The sequence below is a fragment of the Rhinatrema bivittatum genome, chromosome 14 (genome assembly GCF_901001135.1).
Source record: "Rhinatrema bivittatum chromosome 14, aRhiBiv1.1, whole genome shotgun sequence".
Classification (NCBI taxonomy): domain Eukaryota; kingdom Metazoa; phylum Chordata; class Amphibia; order Gymnophiona; family Rhinatrematidae; genus Rhinatrema; species Rhinatrema bivittatum.
This window is the reverse complement of record NC_042628.1, coordinates 28,982,767-29,008,197: the sequence shown is the minus strand read 5'-3', so window position 1 is coordinate 29,008,197 and position 25,431 is coordinate 28,982,767. Positions and strand designations below refer to the sequence as shown.

The window sequence follows — 25,431 nt, the reverse complement described above, 5'->3', positions numbered from 1 at the left end:
ATTTTCATCCAATGAGCTTGCAAGATATGCCAGCGTGGCTGTCTCGGTCTTTGTCTGTAAATTATGTGCCGTATGTAATGGTTCTCAAGCCAGTTTTAGAGTCTGCTTTTTAGGACAGCCACAGTGAATATACATGAACAATGTCTGTAAATATTGTATCTAAGAATGGGGTAAATCCGCATATTTTGGATACCAGAAAAAAAACAAATATGGGCAACTAGGACTGGACTGAAGACCACTTTTCTAATGGAAAGAAGAAATCAAACAGCATTGCTTCAAAACAGACATGTGAATACATGGCAGAATCATAAAAAGGACAGCTGAAAACACCGTCCCATTCCTGCATAGATACTACAGGTCCTGTGGTAATACTAAGAGGGCAGCATTAAGTAGGGATGTACATTTATTTTTAAATAAAATGAGAAATGCGACAAACCAACCATATTTCATTTTGCTGAAAAAAAAACAAAACCCTCCAAGATTCATTAATTTCATTGACTTTCATTTCATAAGACACCATCCCCCCAGATGTTTTTGATCCTTTTTCTGGGGGGGGTCTGCAAAGTAGAAAGAGGTGTGAGGGGCCCCCTCCAGCCAGCTGGCCCCATTTCTTTTTTTTTTTTTTTTATGCAAGGCAGGAATCAAGGAGATGGGACATGGGGTTTCTCTACCAGTCTCGCCGCTATGACGCTTGCCACCAACGTCTTTGCTTCATCTTTTGGGGGGAGAGGGGGTCTCACGCAGGCCACTCGGCCCACATTAAATTCAAGTGGCTCCTTGCTCCCAGCCCCATTCTCCCGTGCCAAAAGGAAAATAATGACCCCTCTGTGAAGCACAGGTTTCTTTGTTTTGTGAAAATGGACCCACCAAACCTTGCTTGTGAACTTTTTTTTTTTTTTTTTAATAAAACCCCCCTCTAATGAGCTGCTTTACATGACTTTGTATTGCAGCAGTGCATTGGGGGATATGATGAAACTTTGGTGCCGAGCAGTCTGTGCATGAAAGTTCTTTTTCTTGAGAAGGCTCCTTTTGCAAAACTTTCACAAAAGGGATTAAGTGAAAGATTCTGTCCAAACTGCCTAGCCTTTTGAATTGTTGTGTATTTCTGGGTTTTGTGGTACATTTTTTGCATGGAAAATAATTTGGTGAAAAATGTTTGCTTCTTTAGTACATCAGCCTTCAAGTTTTTGTTTTTTTCTCCTTCTGTGTCTATGGGAATAAAGCTTAGTAAATAAGATTCTTAGGGCCTCATTTACTAAGCATTTTCCCCATAGATACAGAATGGGAGAAAAGCCTTAGTAAATCATGTCCTTAGGATGGAAAACAGACCAGAGGTCCATCATTGCCAGCCTTTCTGACCCCTATCAGCAATAATGCAAGATTTTTTTTCCTCTGGTAATTATGTGATCTGATTTTTGCAGAATTATTTCCTAATGATCTCCCACAAAATGTTTTGTTAAAATTATTTGTGAAAGCTTGTGGTCAGTACAGTTTCTGTTCAAAGAAATTACTAAAGCTTAGTGATATTCAGAAAAAAAATTGTTTTGGTTCATTCATTCATTTTGTGGAGACCACAATTCATTTCTTTAGTTTCAACACCCCCAAGAAATGATTTGTTCATTTGTTTGCCATTAAAGTCAGTGGAGGAAGTACTACATCAGATTTTGGGCTCTAGAACTGGGATTTTCTCATCAGTTCTCATGAAATTTATGGGAAAACATCATCAGAAGGAGGAAACAACTCTAAGGTTCATAGACCAAGGCAAAATGACACCAAAAGTGGCATGAGTAGCCTAACACACTGTAAAAGGATACCAGCAGTGGCAGGAGGTCTCCAAGGCACCATGAGAAGAGCAAAGAAGCAGCAAGAGTGGGATGAAGAACACCCACTGCTTCAAAAGAGAGTGGAATGAACCCTCAAAGGCCACATGAGAGGCAAAGTGACACCAAGAGGAGCATCAACATCCTAAGGCACCATGAAAGGAGAACAAAGCAGCAAAGGAGGCAGGAAAAAACCCAATGCATTAATAAAGAGACAAAGCAGCACAAAGAGTGGCATCAACACACCAAAGCCCCATGAAAGGGGCAAAACAGCCCCCTACAGTGGCAAGAACACCCCAAGGAATAGAGTCTGGGGTATGGCAGCAAGGCAGAGTGGCAGGAAGTAATCCAAGATGTAAAGTCTGGATATGATAGGAAATCTGAGTGTCAGAAAGAGCCCTCCCCCCCCTCCCCCCCCCCCAAGGTGTAGCATGAGGAGGATAGCAACAAGGTAGAGTGGCATGGGAGATGTCTGTCTTCTTGTAGAAATGCTTGCCATTTGTAAGATTTTTTATAAGAGAATAATCTGTCAGTATAATTTTTATTATATGAGTTTTTATTTCATTCCCTATTTGAGCTTGATCTTGCTGCTACTTATGAAATTTGCTTTCCAAATGAAAGTTTAGTCAAAATCAGAACATGTAAATGGTTTCTCAGTGTAGTTTCTTTGCTAAGTTATGAGGTTGCTTTATTTAAAAAAAGTTTTGCTATATTCTATAGCTGAACACTGTCTCTTTCCTTTGTGGATTTTCAGGAGTTGCTTTAGTTCTCTTTTCTTCCTGAAATTTTACTACATTCAGAACATGGAAATCATCCCTCCTCTGTATGTTTTGTGTTCTTCCTGTATTTGCTCCTTCTGACTGAGGGCCTTTGTGGACAAACCACTTCAATGTAATCAACAAACAAATAGGGTAGGGGAAACAGGCTGAGATTGTAAAGGGGTAGAACAAAAAGAACAACTATAACATGGGTGGTCTGTGCATGGAAATAAACACTCCAGTATAATTAACAAACTAGCAACAGTAAACAACTCAGAAGCATCAAAACATCCATGCTGGTACATACTAGTATGGCAGTTAGGTGGAGTAGCAGAAGCAATACCCCTATGTTGGTATAAGGGGATTGACAGGTATCTATATATTTATTAAAATTTATAGTTGCTTATAGTGAGAGTTCATGCTAAGTGGATTATAGTTAGTAACATAAACAATAATATAAAATTTCACAATCTCTGCAATTAACTTAGAGGCCACATCTATAACAACATTTTAAAGTCTGTACAAACATTATACAGGGACAGATGAAAAAGCTTCAAGGAAAAAAAAACCTGTCTTTAAATTCTTATGAAATAATTTTAAATCTGAGATGGACCTAAGTTTGTCTAGTAAGCTATTCCATAAAATAGGATCAATAATTGATAGTTCTCAAGCTCATGATTCATCGAGGCGAGTAGCTTTGATACTCAGAACTTCTAAAAGATGGTGAGTAACAGAATACAATGCTCAACAAGGTATGTATTTTTTTAAACAATTTGGATAAGTAAACAAGTGCATCCTCCTGAAGAGATTTGTAAACCAGGACAATAATTTCCGCATAACTAAATGGGCAGCTAAGTTCTGCATAAGTTGTAATGCCTATAAACAATATTTTGGCAATCCCATATATAGGGACCTGCACTATTTGATTGTAGGCAGATCAGCAGAATGTAGAAAATACCCCAGAGTGCCTAAGGTGGACCTGAAGATCCATATTGGCCAGGTCAGAGATGCTTAGCTAAATACATCCTGTGATTTTGAAGGGGTTTTGTGAGGTTCCAAAGGCTATGCTCTGAAGATGAGCAGAAATGGAGAAAAAGGACCCTCTACATATTTTATTTGAATGAAAATTTGAGTGGGAATTTTTAAATTTATTATTGTGTTATAGGAAGTAGGTTTTATGGTAAACAGGGAATCTGAAACACTGGAAAATGCTATGAATCACTTCAAAATCCTTTCCAAATTATTTGGAAGAGTAAATTTGGATTCCCAAACAAATGTTCTCAGTGAAAGAGAAAAAAATCAAACTCCATTTTATCACTGGAATCCTGAGGAAAGTGTGTCTATGCAAATGAGCTGGTGACACCATTTTTTTGAGCCAGTATTGGAGGGAAAATTATGTGAAGAAGCTAGTGGACTGATACATATAAGTTTCTCAGTAATAAAGAAATTCAGATTCCATCTCAGCCTCAAACTATGTCTCAAAATTCCCAAATTTTCTTTTCTACAACTTCATATAAAGATGGGAGGTTGTCCATAGGTCAAAAGTATATTAAAACTGGTCCTAAATGCCTCTTAGAACTATTTATTTTCACTGAGGTCAGCACTGGAGCATGGATCTTCCTGGGTGTCAGTTGAGATTTCAGTTAGTCTGGGTTTGACTAAGTGAGGGCGCTGAAGGCCAGTTCTCTTCAGAGACTGCTCTGAAATCCCAGAAATACACAACAGTGGAGCACAGAGAGGAAGGCACACATCTCCAGTATGGTTGTTTGAAGTATGTGTGACTGTGTTAGTGTGATATTTGTTTAATAATAAGGTAAATTCCTGGTAAGGTTCAGGGTAGGCAGTTTAATTGTTAATATTAAATTAACCTGGCTTTATCAAGGTGAATTTTTGTCAGCCTTTGATACCATTATAAGAGTCGACTGGAAATTTGGCAAATGTGGATAAAGCAAGTGATTTTCCAATCACTATACCTACACATGGCTTTATATGCCACTATTATGGCTTGCGTTGAAGAAATATATACTAATAAGTAATTCTGGCTTTCTCTAACAAGGAAAGGACTACAACTCTCATAATATAGGAGAATACACATATCATCTAAAAAGTGTGTTCTCTCCAGTTGAACTCATCTAGGAGAACCAGAGACTGACCCAGAAGACGGTCTAGTTTTACTGTAGTGGTATGCTGCAGTGAGAGACAAACTGGATATATGAAACTGTAAGCTTGCTTACAGCAAAGCTTATAATAGAACCCACTGATAAAGTTAAAAGAAAAGAAAGGGGTGACAAACAGCAGAGCTGCTTCTAAAGTGAGAGGAACCATTTTGTTATTTTTCTTAGATGGAAACAGTCTGACACTGTGAGTCTTTACTCTGCACCAGGGTGAGAATATAGGCAGATAATAGTGTTGGTGGCACTTTCTCAGATTATGTATATAAAATAGGGGTGTGCATTCATTTCCTACGTATTGGTAATCCGCAACGTTTAGGGCCATATTCGTTGTATTCATGGGGAAGTGAAATGTATTGCGATACCCCACGAATACAATGAATCTTCGCCGAATTATTTGGCCGTCTAAAGGAGCGAATTTAAACAAACCCCCACCCTCCTGACCCCCCCCCCCAAGACTTACCAAAACTCCCTAGTGGTCCAGTGGGGGGTCCGGGAGCCATCTCCTGCACTCACGCCCTCATCTGCCGGTATTCAAAATGGCGCCGAGAGCCTTTGACCTTACTATGTCACAGGGGCTGCCGGTGCCATTGCTCAGCCCCTGTCACAAGGTAGGAGCAATGGATGGCTGGCGCCATCTTGTGCTCCTACCATGTGACAGGGGCTGACCGATGGCACCGGTAGCCCCTGTGACATAGTGAGGGCAAAGGCTATTGGTACCATTTTGAATACTGGCAGCCAACGGCCCGAGTGCAGGAGGTCACTCCCAGACCCCAGCTGGACCACCAGGGACTTTTGGCAAGTCTTGTGGGGGTCAGGAGAGTGGGGGGTTGTAGTTAATTCAATTTTAGCTGGGAAGCAAATAAGAATTAGCGCATGAACGTATCGGGGGCCCCCTTGCCGAATGCAACGTAACTTCCCCCCGATGAATACGAATCCCGAATGCAATGTATGGCGTCCCTCTGCACATCCCTAATATAAGTATACAGCCACTGGTTGTGACTACCTATTGATTAGTACCTGAACCTTTACTCAGTGCACTGTGATAATAGTGTGAGAGGAGAGTGAAAGAAAGTGTGAAAATAATCTTCACCATACACAAGTGAGCATCTGAATTTAATTATTGTATGCTAGCTAGGATAAGGATATTTAATTATCTTTTGTTTTCCACAATCAGCTACCCCAGTTCCTGTTAGGTACCATGAATAGACACTGAGGGAACACTCCTAGTACACTCCAGAAGATAAACATGGTTAGTACAGTTAGGGACGTTTGGGATCGATGCATTATGGATGAGTATCTTTATTCTATCATTAGCCTTGGATTCAATAATTGAAATTTTTTCTATGAATTTGGATCGGGACTGTTTTTATAATATTTTGAAAAAATTTTAGGAGTTGAAAATTAAAGTAATTAAGACCCCTTATAAAAAACGAGATGGTCTGTTCTATGCCTGCTCATGTATAGAGGGTCTAACAAAAGTTTGTTGGGTCGGTAATAAGGTGCTTTATAGTTTTATACAAGTACATGATTTGGTTGTTTGGTTTAGTACAGTGGAAGAACATGCTATTTTGTTATTTAAAGAATATAGATAGGTTTCTGAATGCTCCAGAGACAATGTACCCAATACAGCACAAGGATCTCTAACCCACACCCAGACCTTCCTCCAGCAAGGAAGAGAAAAACAGCAGCAAAATGCTACTGCATGTCCTCTGCTGACTGGCACAGTGGGTGAAACCAGTGCAGCACAGACAAAAATTACTGGCAACAGCAAAAAAGCATTTTCTTTAAAAAGATGAACTCTGTGTCCTTTCAAGATAAGGTCTACAGAAGAAATGCACAGCAATTCTCACATATGCTCAGTCTTCAGGATCAGTGTTACTGCATCCAGAGTGCAGTGATAGGTTGGATTAGAAAAGTGCTTCACTGTGATATGTTGCCTCTGTGGTCTCCTTGACAACATGTCCTGCCCAGGATGTGACAGGGCAATAAGGTCATACATGAACTGTTCCCCTTTGATTTATGTAGCCCATTGATGTTAATGGCCTGAAGAAATGAATGGGGAACTAAACAAATGAGATGAATAGGAATTGTGTGGCAGAGTGATCCTGTTTTCCCCTTTATCCCTGTGTGGGATCAAGCATGGGGCCTGGTCCACCTTAAATCCCATGAAAGGAAAGAGCTCTGTGGGCAGGACCCAGCAGGGGTCCTGCCCACAGAGCTCTTTCTGGGATAAGAGTGCAACCCTAAATCTGTTCAGGAGGGTCCTCTATGCCTCCAGGAGGAAGGCAGCTCCTCTAATGCATGATGTCTAAGCCAGAAGGGAGTGAATGTACACTGACCAGAAGCAAGGCAATCTTCAACTCCTGTGAGTGTAAGCAACTACTACTAAGGTAGGAAGTCCATTGCAAAGGTTTGTGTTTGCTTTATAAAGTTTTATCTGAATCAAAAAGACTGGAGTCAGTGTGCTTTTCTGTCTCCAGCTGGAGAATCGCAGCTCGGTCTCCCACATATGGTGTCATATGTGGAATTGTTTTCTGTAAATCTTGGTAAAGAGAAAAGCCCAAAGCCTCCAGAAGGGAAGATTGTAATAGAAAGTTTGCTGTGTATCCAGCCAAGAAATTGGAGGCAAAATGGGTATGGATCTGAGAGCACACCGAAGCAGAACAGCGCTGCTGGACTAGCAGAGCACAGAGAGAAGAAAAAAAAAACAAAACTGAAACTGCCTTGATTAGTGAGTGGGCTGTGGGCCTGAAAGATAGTCAGGATTATGTTTGTTTTGTGGACTAAAAAGGCAAGCTGTCTCCGGAGTTTAGGGCTTGTGTTCTACTGTGTAGTCAGAGCCGGTGAGGTGAGGATTTTGGTTTTACTTTTTTTTTAATTTTAAAGAAAAAAAAGAGAGAGAAAAGCAGTTGTGCACTGTGGCTGGAATAGGGCATGCTCCAAGCAAACTTCCAGCAAATGAAGAAGCCAGAGAGCTTAAAGGCCATGGCAGAATTATCCAAAACCTGGACTGGATCCAGCGGGTGTACTGCAGTGCAGGTGCAGCAGAGCAGATGCATGTCTGGAGTTAATTGGAAAGCACTGGGTCAAAGCCTCCTAGAAGGCCAGAAACAGATTCAAGCCTGTCTCATGACGTCCCAGTGTCTCTGGGCAAATCCCTGGGGAAAGCTAGAAGCACAGTTATCCAAGTCAGTGGTCTTCCCTACCTTGGAGTGGGACACTGCTGCGAAAGAAGAAGGAAGGCCAACCAGCCTATTGGGCCCAGTGAAGCTACTCTGCTATGCTGTAGATGCCCAGAAAGAGGAAGGCAGAATTTAAAGAGCAGCAACCAGTCACTGAAGTACAAAAAATTGCAACAGAGTTGTCCCAGAAGGAGAGGAAGTGAAAGCAACTCGCCATAGAGATCCCTATGGTAGTGAGTGAACTGAGAAAACACCCAGTTGCCCAGAAATGAAGCTAGGCAAGGAAGAAGGGTTCCTAGAAGCTGAAGAAGCACAGCACCTGCTTGTAGCAGAAAGCTGCAATGGGGCTGGAGCCCAGGCGGCCTTTGCATTGACTGTTACCTGAGTTTGGTGCTGCAGGGAGCCCGAAGAATACTCTGCAAGGTGCCCAAGTACTTGCGGGAGGCAAGAAACAGCTCCCATGTTAAGCCCAGAAAACGGGGCTGTGAACACCCCTAAGAGAGGGGTCATAGAGAACCCTGAGGAAAACACAGACTGCCCAGAAGGGGGCAGTACAGGATGACCTATGAGAGGCAATATTGAGGAACCTGAAAGAGGTGCTGTCAAGGGGTCAAGAAAAGAGGAGTCCATGAGAGCCTTGATGGAGTCACCAGAAGGTGTTGGTCATGACAGTGCAGAGGAGGCACAACTCATCACAGAGAGGAATGGAGAATACTCACTGCAAGTCCCACAGCCAGTCCATGGAGTCTAGTTAAGGTGAAAGTGGAACCCGGAGCTACAGATGGACTCAATTAAAAGACTGTGGGTGAATGCTGGATAAGGGCCACAGTGGGTGGTACTTATAATATATTGACTGGGGAAACCCTAATGTGTGGGGGTGAGTATGACACTAGATCCCCATCCCCAAACATAGCTGGTAGGAGGCCAGAGGAAGGGGAATGGGATGTGTTGGACTCCCATGGATGGTATCCAGAAGGGAGTAATGATGCTCAGACTAACGGGTCCAAGCTGAGTGTGTGTGTGTGTGGGGGGGGGGGGGGGGGGGGGGGGGAGTATGTGACAGAGTGACCCTGTTTCTTCCTTTAAACCTGTGTAGCACCAGGCAAGGGACCTGGTCCATCTTAAATCCCATGAAGGGAAAACATTCTGTGAGCGGGACCCAGTGGTGGCTGGGATGAGATTGCAACCCCAGCTCTTTTTAGGAGGCCCTCTATGATTCCAGGAGGAAGACAGCTACTGTAAAGCATGCTGTCTAAGCCAAAAGGGAGTGAGTGTACACTGACCAGAAGCAAGGCAGTCTTACTGCCCGTGTGTGTGTAAGTGACTACTGCTAAGGTAGGAAGTCTGTTGTGAAGCTTTGTGTTTGCTTAATAAAGTTTTATCTGCACCAGAAAGGCTGGAGTCAGAGTGGCTTTCTGTTGCCAGTGGGGGAAACGCCACTCTGTCTCCCACAATTTGTTTCATTTGTGGGATCCCTCTCCATTTGTTTTAGGGACCCATAAAAGAAACAGATGGGATTCCATTCATTTCAGGATGCCTATTTATTTTAGAACAAATGTGCAGCCTTACTAAATATTTCAGTTTTGTTTTGGGAAGAGAGTTGTATGTAATTGTTCAACTCTGTATCTAATGGCTCAGTTCTGCTGCTGAAAGTAATCTAGTGTAGGGAGAGGCAACTCTGGGCCTGGATTGCCACAAACAGGTATAGTTTTAGCACATCCACAATGAATATGCATGGGATATAGTTGCATAAAATGAAGGCAGTGCATGCAGATTAGCCTCATGCAATTTTATGGTGGATATCCAGAAAACCAGACCTATTTGTGGTACTCCAGGGCTGGAGTTGCCTACCCCTGCCTAGAGCCTGGGGTGTTGGAGTGCTTGACAAATGACAGGCTGCATTACATTGAGTTATTTGAACAATTCCAGTTTAAGAACGTCTCCAAGGCTCAGGAAAAAAACTAAAAATAATTGCATATCCATAATATATCGGGCTTGGTAGTATGTCCGTCAGTGCTCACGCATGTTCCCCAGCCCGTCAATAGATGGCACAGGAGGCTCCCTGACTGCCTTGGAGGCTCAAACATGCCGTACAGCGACCATGTCACAACACCAGCTACAAGAGGTACTCCTGGGAGAATTCAGCGCTACTGCGGAATGCAGATTTTGCCCAGAATTCCTCCTTCCCGCAGATTTCCTCCCTCACCTCGCTGATTTCCTCCCTTGCCGGAAGACTATTCAAAACCGGAAGGACAGTGGACATCGCGGAACAGGCAGAAAATAGCAGAGGAGACCCTGGCATGCCGCTAATGGAGCACGTCCCGCGGCACACGCTCCGTTCGCGGCGAAGATGATGGCCCGGCGCGCCATTCGCAGTGAAAATGGAAGGCCCCAGTGTGCCGCGATCGGCATGCCCGGGCCTTCATCTTCGCCGTGAACGGAGTGTGTGCTGTGGGATGTGCTCTGTTCGCGGCATGCCGGGGTCTCCGCTGCTATTTTCTGCTCAAGGTGAAAATGGAAGGCCCCCATGTGCCGCGAATGGCACGCCGGGTCTTCATCTTCACCGTGAACGGTGCGCTGGGCCTTCATCTTCACCACGAACGGCGCAGGTCCCGCAGCATGCCGGTGAGAGAATTTGTGTTGGGGAGGGGAGGGTGAGAGAGAGAGAACATGGGGGGGGGGATGCCAGTGAGAAAGAATGTGTGTGTGAGAGAGGGGGGTGACAGAGCATGGTTGGTAAAAGGGGGGTGGGGAGGGTGTGAGAGAGAGGATGGGTGGGGGGATACTTGAGTGTAGGTTTCAGAGTGAGGGAGCCTATATGAGGGGAGGGGGATGCTGGTGAGAGAGAATGTGTGTATGAGAGAGGAGAGGGTGTGTGGGGGAGTGTGAGAGACAGCTTGGTAAATAAATGTTGCCAGCCCTGGCTTTAGCAAATGTGCCTCCACGTCCCTTGCCCTGGGTGAAAACAATTTAGTTTTTCCTTTTCAGCTAATGCTTTTTCCTACAAGAGCATATGTGCCAATAAAAAGGCTCGACGCCTGGGCGTAGAACGGGTACAGATATTATTTTTTAATAAGCATATTTATTTTTGGTATATCTATCACACCTTTGTCCAAGGAACCTTCCAGGTTTCTTGATTGCAGACTATATAGATCCCATGATCTCTCAAATCAGTATATTAAATATAAATATCAGTGGGCAAACCAGTAAGCTTGATAGGTGAGTCAAGCCAGAGCTAAGCCAGAAAGTCTGCCTTGGATTTAGGAGCCAAAGCATGAGGTAAACCATTTTGATTAGCACAGGAAATAATACCTTTATGGCATTAGGGATGTGCGAAGCCCAAACCTATTGGTTCATGCTTCATTTTCAGCCTGCTGCAGGAAATGTATTTCCCCCGGTTCGGGCCCTTAAAATTCGGGGAGACCTGAATTTCATTTTAGTGCGCACTAATGGGGTTAGTGCGCACTAACATTTTTTCACTAGTGCGAACTAAACCCAAAAACACATTTTTTCCAAAAATTGGGAAAAATTCCTTCGGGTTTCAGGCTCGCCGAACCAGGACAAATTTCAACGAAATTGCCTGTATGAATGCACATCCCTATATGGCATAGCAAAAATTAAATGCTCTTCCAACCTTTTGTGTCCCTGATTGTATTTATCCTCTTTTGTATTCCTTTTCTTAGTCATTCCCATTTCTGTTCTTTCTCTGACATCTCCTTTCTTTCTTATATCTTTCTCATTTTTTTCTTTCTTTCATAACTGGTCACAATGAATTGAAATAGCCGTTGCCACCTCAGCTTGGTCCCCCATCACAACCTGGGTCCCTCAGGGCTTGGAACTTTCTGCATCCCTTTTCAAAATATATCTCACACCTCTCTATTCTTTGTTGTCTGTTCTCGACCTATCATGTTGTCTTTATGCTGATAACATCCAATTTATTTTCCTTTATACTCTACATGGTCTGCAACTGCATGCTTTACTTCCTTATGCTTCTCTACTATGAAGGCATGATTTAAACCAGGAGAAAACTGTACCAGCAATCCCAATATCAATAAAGCGAGTCAGTAGATGTCATAGTTTATCATACCAAATATGGCAGTAAAGTCTAGCAGAATTAAAATGTAAGATGAACAAGAGTCAAAGCCACATACTTCAATCTCCACTTCATATTTTCTATCCTACCCCTTCATTTCCACTAATCATCTACCTATGTCTGCCTCTACCACTCAGAGCCCTTTCCCATATCCCCTTTGTTACCTCTAATCTTTTATCTTCTCTTTCTCTCCCTCCTGTAAATCTCCTCTCACTTCCCTTCATCTCATTTTCTTCCATTGCCTCCTCTCCCCTCTCCTTTTCTACAATCATCCCTTTTTGTTCTATTTTCTTTCCTCTCCTATCTTCACCTCCCTGTAGACTGTTTTTCTTCCTCTTCCTTCTCCTATCCATAAGCTTCTTTCTCCCTTCTCTTCCCCTCACTCTCTCCCACCATGACTCCTCTTTCAATCACAACCATCACTCTTCTTCCCTCTCCACTTCCATTTTCCCCCACCTACTGCTCCTGACCTGTTCCTGCTATGGGCTTCTCATTATTTTTGCTGCTTCTTTCTGGCTGCAGTCCCTCTTGTCCCGCTGTCATGAAAGCAGGTGCACATAAAGACTGAGAGAGTGTGAGAGAGCATAGTGCCATATGTCCCTACAAAGGCTTCTCCTTAGCCATAGTGCACAAATGCTTTAAAAGGGATGAGGAGAAAGCCTGACTTGACTAGCTTTTAGCTCAAGATGTTGGGCTTGAGCTGGGGTTGAACCAGCTGAAATAAGAAAATAATATGCAATGAGGTCCGTTGAAATTTGGCAGGAAGCAAAGATCACATATTCCCCTTAATGTGGATGCCTAATAATTAGTGATCTGATAGATAATGATATTTTGTTTTATTTCAAGAATCTTAGAGGTAGATTTTAAAAGTCTGGCACATGCATCAGTTGGGGGATGCACACGTTTGCGTGCACCAACCAACCTTTTTTTTTTTAAACTGATTAATTGTATCTTTGTTCATAAATTGTATTCTATGTAGTGGTCTACACATCATTGAAAAATAGTTTTAAAAAAAAGTGAACAACACTACATAGAATTCAGTCCTATTCACTTAAGTACTATTATTCCAAAAAGCCCCAAAACCACCCCATATCTTCTCACACAGGACCAGATTGTGCTTCAGCATGAAAATGAGCTTTTCTATATTTAACAAGTTTAGAACGTGTTTGTACCAAACTTCAATTGAGGGGGCAGGTTTCCACAATAAAGCTATTGTAAAACATCAATTCCACCCTCCACTGACAAAAAGGAATTCTATGGGCCTTCTGCCATCCCTCTGCCATCTCAAGGACCAACTGAAGGTCTTTGATCCATACCCTTATCAATGCAAGAAGAGAATCACTGTCCAACAAACATCATATAATAGTCAGGAGAGAACTTGCCTTTCCTGAAGAAAAATCACCTCAACCAAGGAAGGTGGCATTGGTTCCCATCCATGTTCCCTGTGCTGCCCAAGCACCTCCATCAGTTTAATACAGAAACCTTGGGAGCTCTCTTTAACCATGAATTCATCATGCAAATCTGAGAAGGATTTATAAACACATGTCTCCCATTGTGCCTGATGTCTCTGCTTTAGTTTTGTGGCCAGCTCCTTCTCCTGAGTCCAACTACTCCCATGCTTGTGGTAGTTTCTGCTCTCCAGTTGCCTCAGGAGAGAGGACAATACTTTGGGAGATGCAGAAAATATAGTGTGGAGTTGTACTGGGAGTTAGAAGAAGCAAGGAGAAAGGTGAAGAGAGAACAAGAGAATGGATGAGGAAGGCGCAAGAGATTGGGTGAGAAAGCCGGCAGCGATTGCACCGCGGAGGTGCGATCGCTGCCAACTTTCGCAGGCCTGCCCCCCCACTTCGCCTCCCCACCCCCTGTTACCACTGGATTCTCTAAGATCTGAGACCTTAGAAAATCCAGGCCTTAGTTACTTCTTAAGGAATATAAAATGGATATATCCTAAGCATATAAATCCTTCCCTTTAATGTGCTGATAGGCACAGAACTCATTCCTGGAATTTCCTTGTGAGATCCTTCTAGTAATACCTGAATGTCTAGAAATCTTTAAATAACATTATAAATGCACTGTTGCTCTTGTATTAATGCAGCTAAGATGTTCATCCTTTAATAAAATATGTTTCAGTAGGTAGGACTTTCAGGGCCTAAAATATTTAAATCCTACTATAAAAATTAAGAGGTTTTTCCGTTAATTACCAAACCTGATGCCAGTACTGGAAGACTGTGGGTCATCATCAAAACTGTTTGCTTTATTCTTTGTTGTATATTCATATCATTTGCAGTCTTTAATCAGAGCAAGTAAGGTGCTACAATGAAGCCTATGTGATTTATTGAACTAGTAATTAATGATATCAGCATAGGCTGGCCTGGATTTTAAGAAAAACAGTGGAAGATTTTCAGTCATATAGTTATAACGAACAGCAGTCAGTGGGTAGAATTTTCTTCCTCCACCTGCTAAACCAGGGCTCCTCAGCAATTTCTTCCCTCTGATACATCAACTCTTCTCACACTTGATTAACCCACACAGTTATGAGCCAGCACATGCCTCATTGACAAGACAAAGTAAAGTTTAATTGCTGTTATTTTCATGATAAATTGTCTTTCCTGCATTGGCTTCAAGAAAAAAAAAAGTTAGATGATACAGCCATCAGAAGGGGAGTGGGAAGGAAATGAAATATGAGAGTCTTTCTGGTGCATGCATCGATCTGCATCTCAGAGGACTTTTCCACTAATGGCACCTCAATTTGTTCAAGAAGTTTAAAATCTGAGAGGGATCTGTCAGCTCTTTTGACAGCAAGGACTGATTGATATGATACTCGTTCAGATCACTCATCTTTGTGATGCAGACTGATTGGTACTTTTATTTCCCATAAATAAGTTCCAAAAGGTTAAATTAAAGGTACGAGAAAAGATCCCATGAAGTTGGGTCTGAATGTTATAACATCAGGAATGGTTCTATTCTTGTTGATTCTCCTTTCTCTTTGACAAATGATTTTCTATTTGATTATGTTGTTCTCATGTCAAGGTTATCCTTACCTCTTGCCAGACCTGGCATTTTCTTTTTAGCTGTGGACGTTATTGCATCATTAATAATCCTCATAGATTGGATGTGCAACCCATAATTCAAAAAGATATGATTTTTTTTTAATCAAAGCAAATGAAAATGAATTAGAAAAGAGCTCTAAGACTAAAACAAAGATAGAGGAAAATTAACTGCAAGAGACCCAATTTTCAAAGGAGATTTTCTTGGCTAAAAAAAAATAGAAAGTTTATTGTAAATGCAGCATAACATATTTTGGGAGAAATAACTATCCATGTTAGTTTATTTCTTTGTATGTACTATTTACATTTTGAACACTGCATGTTTGTCAAGCAAAAACGATGATGTATGAAATAAAAGAGGAAGTTGATTTAGCAGATCGTTCTTCTAATTGGGTTAAGGGGGTACTAGGTGATTCAGAACCTGATTGGCTAAGGCTTTTCTCCCACTCTGACTTTTCTTCTGAAGACCAAGGTTTGCATCTTGAGTAACTTGTTATATAATGTAATTGGTCTCAGTTTAATGTCTCTGCAATTTCAATGTCATAACAGAGTTAGTAGTCCCGCTATTCAAAATCCACTCTAAAAAGGACTGTTAGAGGTAAAGAAGTATAGGGAAAAAAATGGAAGTATATCAGCATTTCAGTCTAACCTTTTTGAGCCATTCTTTCCTTAATGTTTCATGAATGCTCATCTGAGGGGGGGAGGGGGGGGAGGAATGTGTTTTTATATAATGCAATGCATCTAATTGGTCATCATTCATTATTCCTTTTGATGCCCCTTTTGATAGCATTCTAAGCAAAACATCAGTTAAATGTTTATGAACTATGCAAATACCATGCTATGTCTCTTGTCTTAAGAAACTGAGGTCCATATTCAAAAGATTTATCCGGCTAACTCTGAGAGTTAGCATGGCAAATCTTTGGGATTTAAATTATCCTCCCGCTGAGCCGGTTCGTTCTTTTTCTTTCAAGTCATTGCCCACAAAAAATTTTACCCACATAAAAAGATCCAGCACTGGAGATATTCCCGTGGCACAGTTAAACTTTAGCTGGTCAATGCTTCTATTCACTGCTGGCTGGCTAACGTTAGCTGGGAAACTCAGATTAGAGAAATTGCTGTCCTGAAGTTAGTCAGATAGCTTTATCTGGTTAACTTTATCAGACAATATATATTCAGTGGCACTTTTACCCAGATAAGTGCCAATGAGTATATGGATAATGTTAATATCTGGTTAACTTACCCACTCAATGGGTTTTTGAATGTGAACCTCAAATTTTATATACTGTTTAAAATACACAATATATATAAATATATATATATATATCTTAGTTGGTATAAACAATTAAAGATTTAAGAATATTTTGTTAACTACATCTGTGTGTAAATGTAAACTTTAGAGGAATTTTATGATGTATGTTTTTAATAGACTGCTGCTATAACTCTGTTAAGTCATGGCCAGGCGTTCCTGAAAACGGGACATTTGTTCCAGTCCACTTTCCTGGTAAATAAATAAATAAATAACTACATAAATACATCTATAGATCACTAGAGAAAAAAATATGTTGCTCTGTTAACAAACTGATGTGTTCTTGTTTAGGCTGGAAGTTAAATCCAGTAGTGGGTGCAGTTTATAGTCCTGAATTCTATGCAGGTAAGGAGATCTTTGCACTTGGTGTTATTATTTGATGGCTGTTTTCTATTTGCTTATTTTTTTTTTCCTAACTTTAATGTCAATCAGAGTTTGCAGATCTGTTCTGAGGTTTATTTTGTCAGGGAGGAATAAAAAATGACTGGATGACGTCCATGTCACTTCATTGTTGGCAGCCTTTGTTGAGAAGGCTTTCTTAGATCTTGAATGCCTGAATTTTATGCATGTGGTAGGAGTTTGTTCCTTTGTATCACCGGAAATATTAGAAAAGGGCAACATCTATTGAAATAACTGTGTCTATTTTAATATAGATAAATGGAATATGCCAAAAGAAAACCAGGATTTCTGGCTTTGCATGTATTTCGAATTGCATTCTCAAAAGCTACCTGAAAATTGTTATAAATTGATGTCTCTTATATGAACCTGCTTCCCGCCCTCAGTTCAAGAAACACATTTCTCAAATTATATTCTTGTGACTTTGATGTAAATGATGTTCAAAATATATTTTTGTATCATATTCACCTCCAAGTATAAGAAGGCCCACAAAACACAAAATAATATACTTTCCTACAAGTATTCTTGTGACTGGCATGTAGAATTCTTATAATCATCATAAGTAGCTACAAAATTTGCTCTTGGTACTGCAAGAAATCAGATTTTCCTATCCAAAAAGAATAAATAATGTGTGAATCTGTGGGTAAAATTAATATATAAATAATGCTGTTGTAGACTAAGTATGATGTACTTTCTCCAGATGTATTATTTACTAATTACTAGTGGCAGCTGTGGTCTAGTCTTCTCTTTAAATTGCATCATCTCCCACACAGATTTAGTCCTTCATTGATGTATCCTTAGATTTAAGTTGGAGGTTCTCAAGTCCAGTAAAGGTCTGGTTACCAAGGAAAACAAAAATATTTAAGTTAAGCTGGATCTTTGATCAAACATATGCAAAAATACAGCTCATGAATATTCATTGTGCATATCTTCTTTGAGAACCCGTGATTTAACTTGGGTGACTAATTCCCAGTATGTATTTCTATTTCTGATAGATACACAGATACACAACTACTTTAACTATTAGTTTTCTCCTTAAAATGAATTCAGTAGCTACATTTTTCATTCCAGTAGGAGTTTGTTTCATTTGTCCTCACATACTCTAAATAAAACTAGATTTAAATTTGCTTAAAATGAATCTTGTGTTAGAACAGGAAAGGACATATTGAAGGTATTGACATAGGTATCTCCTGAGCTTGAGTAACCTCGGTTCAAGTGATTAGATATCTCTTTGCATGGGTATTCCAATGCCATTAATTAATGCCATTAATTGAAATATGTTTTGGTAGACTTGTATCTTGTTTATCACACTGAATCCTCTACATGTATATTGCCTTTCCTCACACATTGTCATGCAAAGTTGAATTTCTCTGATCTTTAGAGTATACTACCTGCATTATCATTATTGTCATTGGTAGTAATAGTATTTGATATTTAAAGACACATTTTACATTATTTCAGCCTCCCCTGCACAAATGCACGCATTGCATAAATCAGTGCCAAATAAATCCAAGATTAATGGTGCATTGTTATAAATGAGAAAGGGCCAGAGAAGTGACACAGTAGAATGCTAGGAGAGAAAAGACATGCAAATACTATGTGAAATAAAACAGTTTAGGCAGAAAGGTTTGTGCTCAAAATTGGGTGGATGAGAGCTGAAGGTCTTTAGGTGACTTTTTCAATTGCAGTAGGACTAGCAGTAGGACGAAAGAGAAGCTCAGACTGAGACCTTAGCAGAAGACCATAACAGTTTTGCTACTCTTAAGCTTGCCAGTATTTACAGATGATATAATCAGGGAGGAATTCAGGATTCCACAAAACTAATTTTTAGTGTTCATACAAATCCATCTTCCATCCTCTACATCTCACAAACACCTATATTATTCAGTTTGGGGTTTTGCCCCTTCCTGAAATGTGATTAGAGAAATGAGAATATATTCAGAATGGAAACAAAAGGTAGACTTTTCACCTTTGGGAAAAATGTCTGAAAAATATCAACTTCTCTTTCTTGGACTTTTGCTCGTTTGGAAATGTCCTTCACTAGACTATTATAGTATAAGTCTTCACAAATAGCTACACAAAGTTTTTTCCCCCTACATTCCCTTTCCAACTCACTTAGGGCTGGATTTTCCATTCTCACAGAGAATGGTGAATCCAGCGGTAATGGGGGCATGGGGGTGAAGAGGGGGACGGGCCTGCGAAAGCCAGCAGCGATCGCACCACCGCGGTGTTATCACTGCCGGCTTTCGTACCCAATAGCATCACCATGAAAGGTGGTGCTATTGGGCGCGCTACTGGCGGCGATAATGTGGATTTACCTTATCACCGCCAGCGAAGATACCGCCGCGTCCGCTTCCTCGTCACCCCGACTCCTCCCCTCCCCACCTCGACTCCACCCCTTGCTTGCTATTGCGTGCGATACGGATAAAAAATGACCCCCTTAGTGAAGTCATTATGATGATGATCCTCATCTGACAGCCTTGCTCCAAAGCTTCCTCTGGAATCCTGCAATTGGAGATCCTAAGAACACTCGTTTCATCCGTTTCCTATACAAGCATGTAATATGAAACGAATTAAATGAATGCACATCCCTACTGGATGTCACTATTGTTCTTCTCCCACCCCAGGGGATGTGACTACTCCTCTGCAGCATCCCCAGTCCTCACTGTCACAGGAAGCAGGCGCCTTGCCTGGGAAGTGATTCCAGGTTTTCTGTATGGCAGTGCACAGTGCTTTCTTATATAAATTCTTAGATGTAGTATTACTCAGAATGATGACTTTTATATGCGTCAAGTGACAGTGAATAGAATAAACAGACTTTTTAAAAGTAAAAGTTCATTGCAAATTTCATAACATACCTTTTAACTCTATCAGACATTCTGCTTTCACTCTCCAGAATGTTATAGGTAACAATTTAATTTAAAGAGCAGTAACGGTATTCAACATAAAGGTAATGGCCACACCTGAGACATGCACCAAAGTGACATCACTTTTGTGCCTCTGTTCATGCAGCCGGGGCCATTTATAAATCTGCTATTGACCAGGCAGGGGTGAACAGCATTGCTTTTACCTTTTCCATCATAAAGGTCTCATGGAGAGGTGTAAGTATAGGCTTGGAAAGCAGTCCCCATCTCCAGCCATGGTTCCATGGGAAGAGAGGGAGTGGTCTGGAGAGGCCTTAGCTGGGTCTGGGCCCTGGGCTCCATTTTTATTCAACAGAGAGGGGTCAGAAGGCCCTGGGGAGGCTCCAGCTGGAATTGGCTCAACACAGTCAGGTAATACTAGGCTCCAGAACTTTCTTAAGGGTGGGAGAGGGTTCAAAGGGCATTCTAGTAGCTTTTATTTGCATTTTTTATTTTTTGCACTAATCGAAAATAAACAACTTTGAAAGTATTTTCAGGAAAGGCCATTTTCAGTTTATTCCATTCAGAATGAACTGGAAATGGCCTTATTCATCCCATTTTACGTAATTTGTACAGTTTGATGAGGAGAGGCCAAATTTGTAGTATACGGAAGGAGCCACCAAGCTTTATGCCAATTGAATTACAGTGAATCTGGGAGTCCAGCCAACATGATGTTTGTATAATGTAGACATGATATGATGAGAGCATGAATGAGAATCCTGCATATATCCATAGAAAAAAGTGTATGAATTTTTGTTTTGTTTAGTTAATGGAAAAGATACAGCTTGACACTAGTAAAAACTTGAGCAGTATGAAAAAGGATAAAGTTCAGATTGTCCCCAAGAATGGTAGTAAAAGTTCTCAGGATGATAGGTACCCCACATAAGGCAGTTTGACCTAGGACAGAGTGGCCAACTCTGGTCCTCAACTGCCACAAACGGGCCTTGTTTTCAGGATATCCATAATGAATATGCATGAGATATATTTGCATACAATGGAGACAGCACATACAAATCTATATCATGTCCTGAGGATAGATGTCCATCTATCCTGAAAACCAGACCTGATTTCGGCTCTTGAGAATTGGCCACCATTGACCTAGGAGAAATAGAGGTAAAGTTGTGGAATAAAGAAAAAATAGAACATTTGTTTGAAGGCGTGTCATTTAAAATAATTACTTCAGAAATTGGTACTGTGAGACTACTAGTTCCTCTGATAGGGCTACCTGCAAAAATGGAACTGAAAATAATATAATTTAAATCATAATTAAAACAACTATGAGCTTACAAAGTTTGGTTTTCTTTCCTGTTTTAAGCATATTGGTAAGACACACTGAATGTTATCATTGATCTGATTTCAATATTTAGCCAACCAACCCTGAATAAATGAGAAAGTTGCAGTCATAAGGTGATTTGCAGAAATGACTTTGTGCTAATGACAAATATCATAATATTCCCATAGTATAATTATTGATTTTTTTCATGCTTATACAGAATTAACAACCTAGCTTCTAATTGTCTCACAGCATAGGGCATGAGGAGTTCACATATTTTGTAAATTAAAATCAATATTTTCAATCTCTCCTAAAGGTAATTTCCCTAATTTAGTGAACTTTTCCCTAACATTTATTTTGTCTTTTAATTATAAAATGGCAGGTTATTGATTTTAATGTATAACCTCTTGAAGTCCCAAGTGCATTTTTATTGCTAACACAGAGTAGGCGTTTGCACCTCTTAATGAGAATCTTTAATTACCATTAGAACCATATTAATTTAGTACAGTATTATGAATTATGATATCCTGCTTACATGCTACAAAAGAAGTATATAAAAGGCTCTAATAGCAGACCCTTCACTTTTCTTTTCTGATAAAAATCTTTTTCTCTAGTAATATTCAAGTGGGTCTCAGAAGTGGTACAGTGTGTCTCAGAAGCACAGAGAAATAAAGTGATCCACCCAAGATCATATTGCAGTCAGTGATAGAGGGTATCTTTTTTCCTGAAATGGAGTTCCAGTGCAGTAACTAATAGGCCATCCCTCTTTTCCTTCTGTTGCCTTTCATTGTATTTGTTGGATGAAAGAGTTGTAAATTATTTTCATAATATTTTGTTAAACTTTAGTCCTATTTCATCTTGGTATGATGATTAGTCTCGGAGTATTTAACTAGTGCTTCTTGTTCCAATTTCTGTCTTTGCTCTGCCACTGTGATTTCACATTTGACCTATTACAAGTCACTTTATTCTCATATCCTGTAACACTTACTCCCATTTGAAAATATAATTCCATAAACTAACTAGGTGTTGAGTAACCCCTTTAGCACCCAGAAAAAACTTTAGGTGAATAACTATTTGAATAGGCAGAAGAATAAAAAATATGTATTTATTTACAGTTTTGATTACCCATCTCTCCAAATATTTTGGGGTGGGGTATAGTAAAACATATTCATATAAAACACAAATAAAAATGAGATTAACAATCATGCTTGAGGCATACATCTTGGAAGCTATTAACTGGACATATCTAATGGACTCTTTAATACATTGAAAGCTAATATTATTACTCAGGAAGGATAACAAACTGATTTTAGACAAGAGAAGAAACAACATTATTAAATAAACAGGTTTCAAGAGCTTTTTAAATAATTTGGTTTCCTTTGTAAGACGTATATTGGAATGGAAGGTAGTGAATTCCACAGCATGGGACCAAAGATAGAGCATTCGTATATCTAAGATAAATGGGGTAACTTCAGAAAGGGAACGTTAAGCAAACATTGTGTGGATGAACAGAGAGTGTGAATTGAAGGATGAATAGGCAACATTGTACTGATCCATGGTGAAGTGATATTATTAAGGAGGTTGCGTTTAATGACTGCTGTTTTATACTGAATTCACCAGTGTACTGGTAACCAATGTAATGATTTGAGATCAGGAATAATATCTTCCCAAATGCGTATTCTGGTTAATAAGCGGGCTGTGGAGTTTCAATAATTTGAAGTGGTCTTAAGGAGGATGATATTTATCACTACCTAGCTGGATAAATGGGGACTTATCTGACTAAGTGGTGGCCACTGAATATCTGGCCAATGTTCAGCGGCCACCTCTTAGTCACATAGATATTTATCTGGCTAAGTAGATAACCAGATATCGTGAGGGCAGGCAATGGGTTGATTAAGGCAGGGAAACTTATCCAATTATCTTAACTGGATAAGTACCTTTATTTAGTCTTATCTAGTTAAGATAACCAAATAAGTTAGACCTGCTCAATAGCTGGTCTAAAGTTATCTGGATATATCTTATCTGGCTAACTAGAACTTAACCCTGCTGCTAAATATCCCTAAGTTATCTGGAGAACTGAATATCTTTGAATATAGGGCCCAATGTTTTTTTCAGCAAATCAGAATAAAGAGAATTTAAATAATCGATTGTTGTAAGAATTAAAGAGGTTTTTTTTAAGTATCGTAGCATTCTGAGTTTCATGAAGGAACTTTGATTTACCTGAGATTCTATTGGTAATCTATTGTCAAGGATCACTCTAGATTTTGTACTTTGTGGGATAACAAAATTGTATTCCCATTGAACTGAAATAAGGGTAGAATGGAATAAAGAAAGAGCTGAGCAAGGATAATTACTACAGATTTTTTTTTTAAACATTAAAAGATCATTAGTTACAATAAAGCCATCTCTTGATGGAGCTTAAACATAATGAGGCAAACTACGCAGTGGCTAACCATGATAACCTTAAAGGGAATGTTGTCTGTGTAAAGCTTACATGAGATGCCGAGTTGAGCAAGTAAAGTAACCTGCAGATAAATAAATGTTAAAAAGGATGGTAGACAGAGATGACCCCTGGGGTACTCCTGATGTTATCAGAGTACCCCAGGGCTCTGATGATGGGAAGGAATCAATTTTAATTTGCTGAGACCAATCAGTAAGGTATGAAGAGAACCAAGTTAGTACTGAGTCAGCTATCCCAATTTCCAACAACTGTGAAAAAAGAATGTCAAATAAAATGTGCATATATAATATGATCCTGAATCAAAACTTCAATGAACAATAATCAAAATAGAAATGAGTATTGCTTCTGTGCTATGAAAGTTTTGAAAACCAAATTGATCCTGCTCCAAAATGGAATGATCATCGAAGAATTGGGATAGTTGCCTCAACACAGCGGATTCAATAATGTTAACAATATACAGTAAGGAAGACACAGGATAGAAATTAGAGAAATCTGAGCATTTGCAGATGTTTTTCTTTAAGATGGGCCTAACAGATGCACATTTCAATGATGGTGGAAACTAAAGTATTTTGAAAATAGCTATAGTATATGCTATTGAATTATCAATAGGCTTTGCTATATTAAATGAACTTTTGAAGGTAAATGGCATTTTGAAAATTGCAAGAGAGTATGTTGCATTTCCATTTTCCTTTGAAAATTACCCTGGTAGTATTGGGGTACTATGAGAATGATCCAGGATAATATACCTGCAGAGGTCTTCTCCATCCTGAGCTTCTTCTATGTTCATGTCTTCTACTTTTCCTGCCACTGAAGATGTTGAAGGACACAAATGTTGTGTAATATGTTGATTTCCACCAATACAAGGGTTAAGAAGCCATCTGGGTGGTCTACAGAGAACCCCCTCCCCCCTCCCTAATTTTTCAGCAGTCCAAAGGTTCATTCAATCAGAGATTGGGTGAAGCAGTGGGTACAGTTGAATGAGCCTTCAGTGTCAGAAGAGGATTGAAGGAAGGGAACTAGCTGCTAGGCCAGCACAGTTTAACTATTATTCCCCACAGCACAGAATTAAATTGACATACCATTAAATGCTAGATGCCAAGAAAGTATTACTAGCAATAAATAAGAGTACAATGGTTCCAGCACATATCAGTAGAATGCCATCTCTTGAATCCTGAGCATACATTTAATTACATATATGTAATTCTTGTTAGCCACTAAGATCTGTGGATTAGCGGGCTACAAATTTGTAAAATAAATAAATACATAATCACAGAAAGGGCATTGTAATAGGAACCAGGAAACTTACTCAATAATCATCATGTTCACAGTGAACTTGGATATTTAAACTATGATAATGTTTAAGGTACCAGTAGATGACTTTCAGGTGCTTTGGAAGAATCAAATTTTGCATGAATGCATCAATTATACAGTGACATTAGGGAAGAAAGTTCTTTGTAACTCCCTCTTTTTCTGTTCAGCAAAGGAATATTAGATATACCCGGGCATGCAGCCATGCATGGCCTCCAGAAAAGACTTGACTCTAGAGACATAGGACATAATAATGACAGGGGTATCTCCTGCCACCATCTGAGAGGTGATAGCCAAATTAGGCAAAACAGTCAATCCCAGCAACACTCCGACAGACAATCTATGAGAGTGACCTGCAGAGGGGGGCAATATGTCCATTCAATTTATTCCTAAGCTGGGAGAAGAGAGCTCTGGTCAACCTGAATCTACTCAGGTACCTGTTCTCAGTGAATTAAAATTTGCCAGGAGTGAAATATTCTGCTACTGGAATATTGGCCTTTCCTGTAATGTGCATAAAATAGATGTATCTGAAATGGATTGGATATCCATCTCACACCAACTGGAAAGGAAAGCAACACTTTCTTTTTTTTACCTCTTTTTTTACAGATTGCGGAAAAATTGTGACAAATGAGCACAGGTTATATTTAAGTTGTGCTAAGTGACCACCCCCCTTCCTCCAGCAGGCTCTCTCAGATTAAAATTTGGCGTTG

The 25,431-nt window shown here is 40.0% G+C and overlaps 1 protein-coding gene across 13 annotated transcripts in view; it reads left to right on the top strand.

Moving 5' to 3' along the window:
* The window catches only part of RBFOX1 (RNA binding fox-1 homolog 1), a 499,409-nt gene that overhangs the window by 230,921 nt on the left and 243,057 nt on the right, over nucleotides 1–25,431 (top strand). For 8 of the 13 annotated variants that reach the window (XM_029577016.1, XM_029577009.1, XM_029577010.1 and 5 more), the window contains 2 exons: nucleotides 16,501–16,575; nucleotides 16,672–16,725. In XM_029577016.1, the coding sequence (XP_029432876.1) occupies nucleotides 16,501–16,575; nucleotides 16,672–16,725 (129 nt within the window). The remainder of the gene's footprint in view (nucleotides 1–16,500; nucleotides 16,576–16,671; nucleotides 16,726–25,431) is intronic. The other 5 variants (XM_029577019.1, XM_029577015.1, XM_029577020.1 and 2 more) reach the window with 1 other exon arrangement.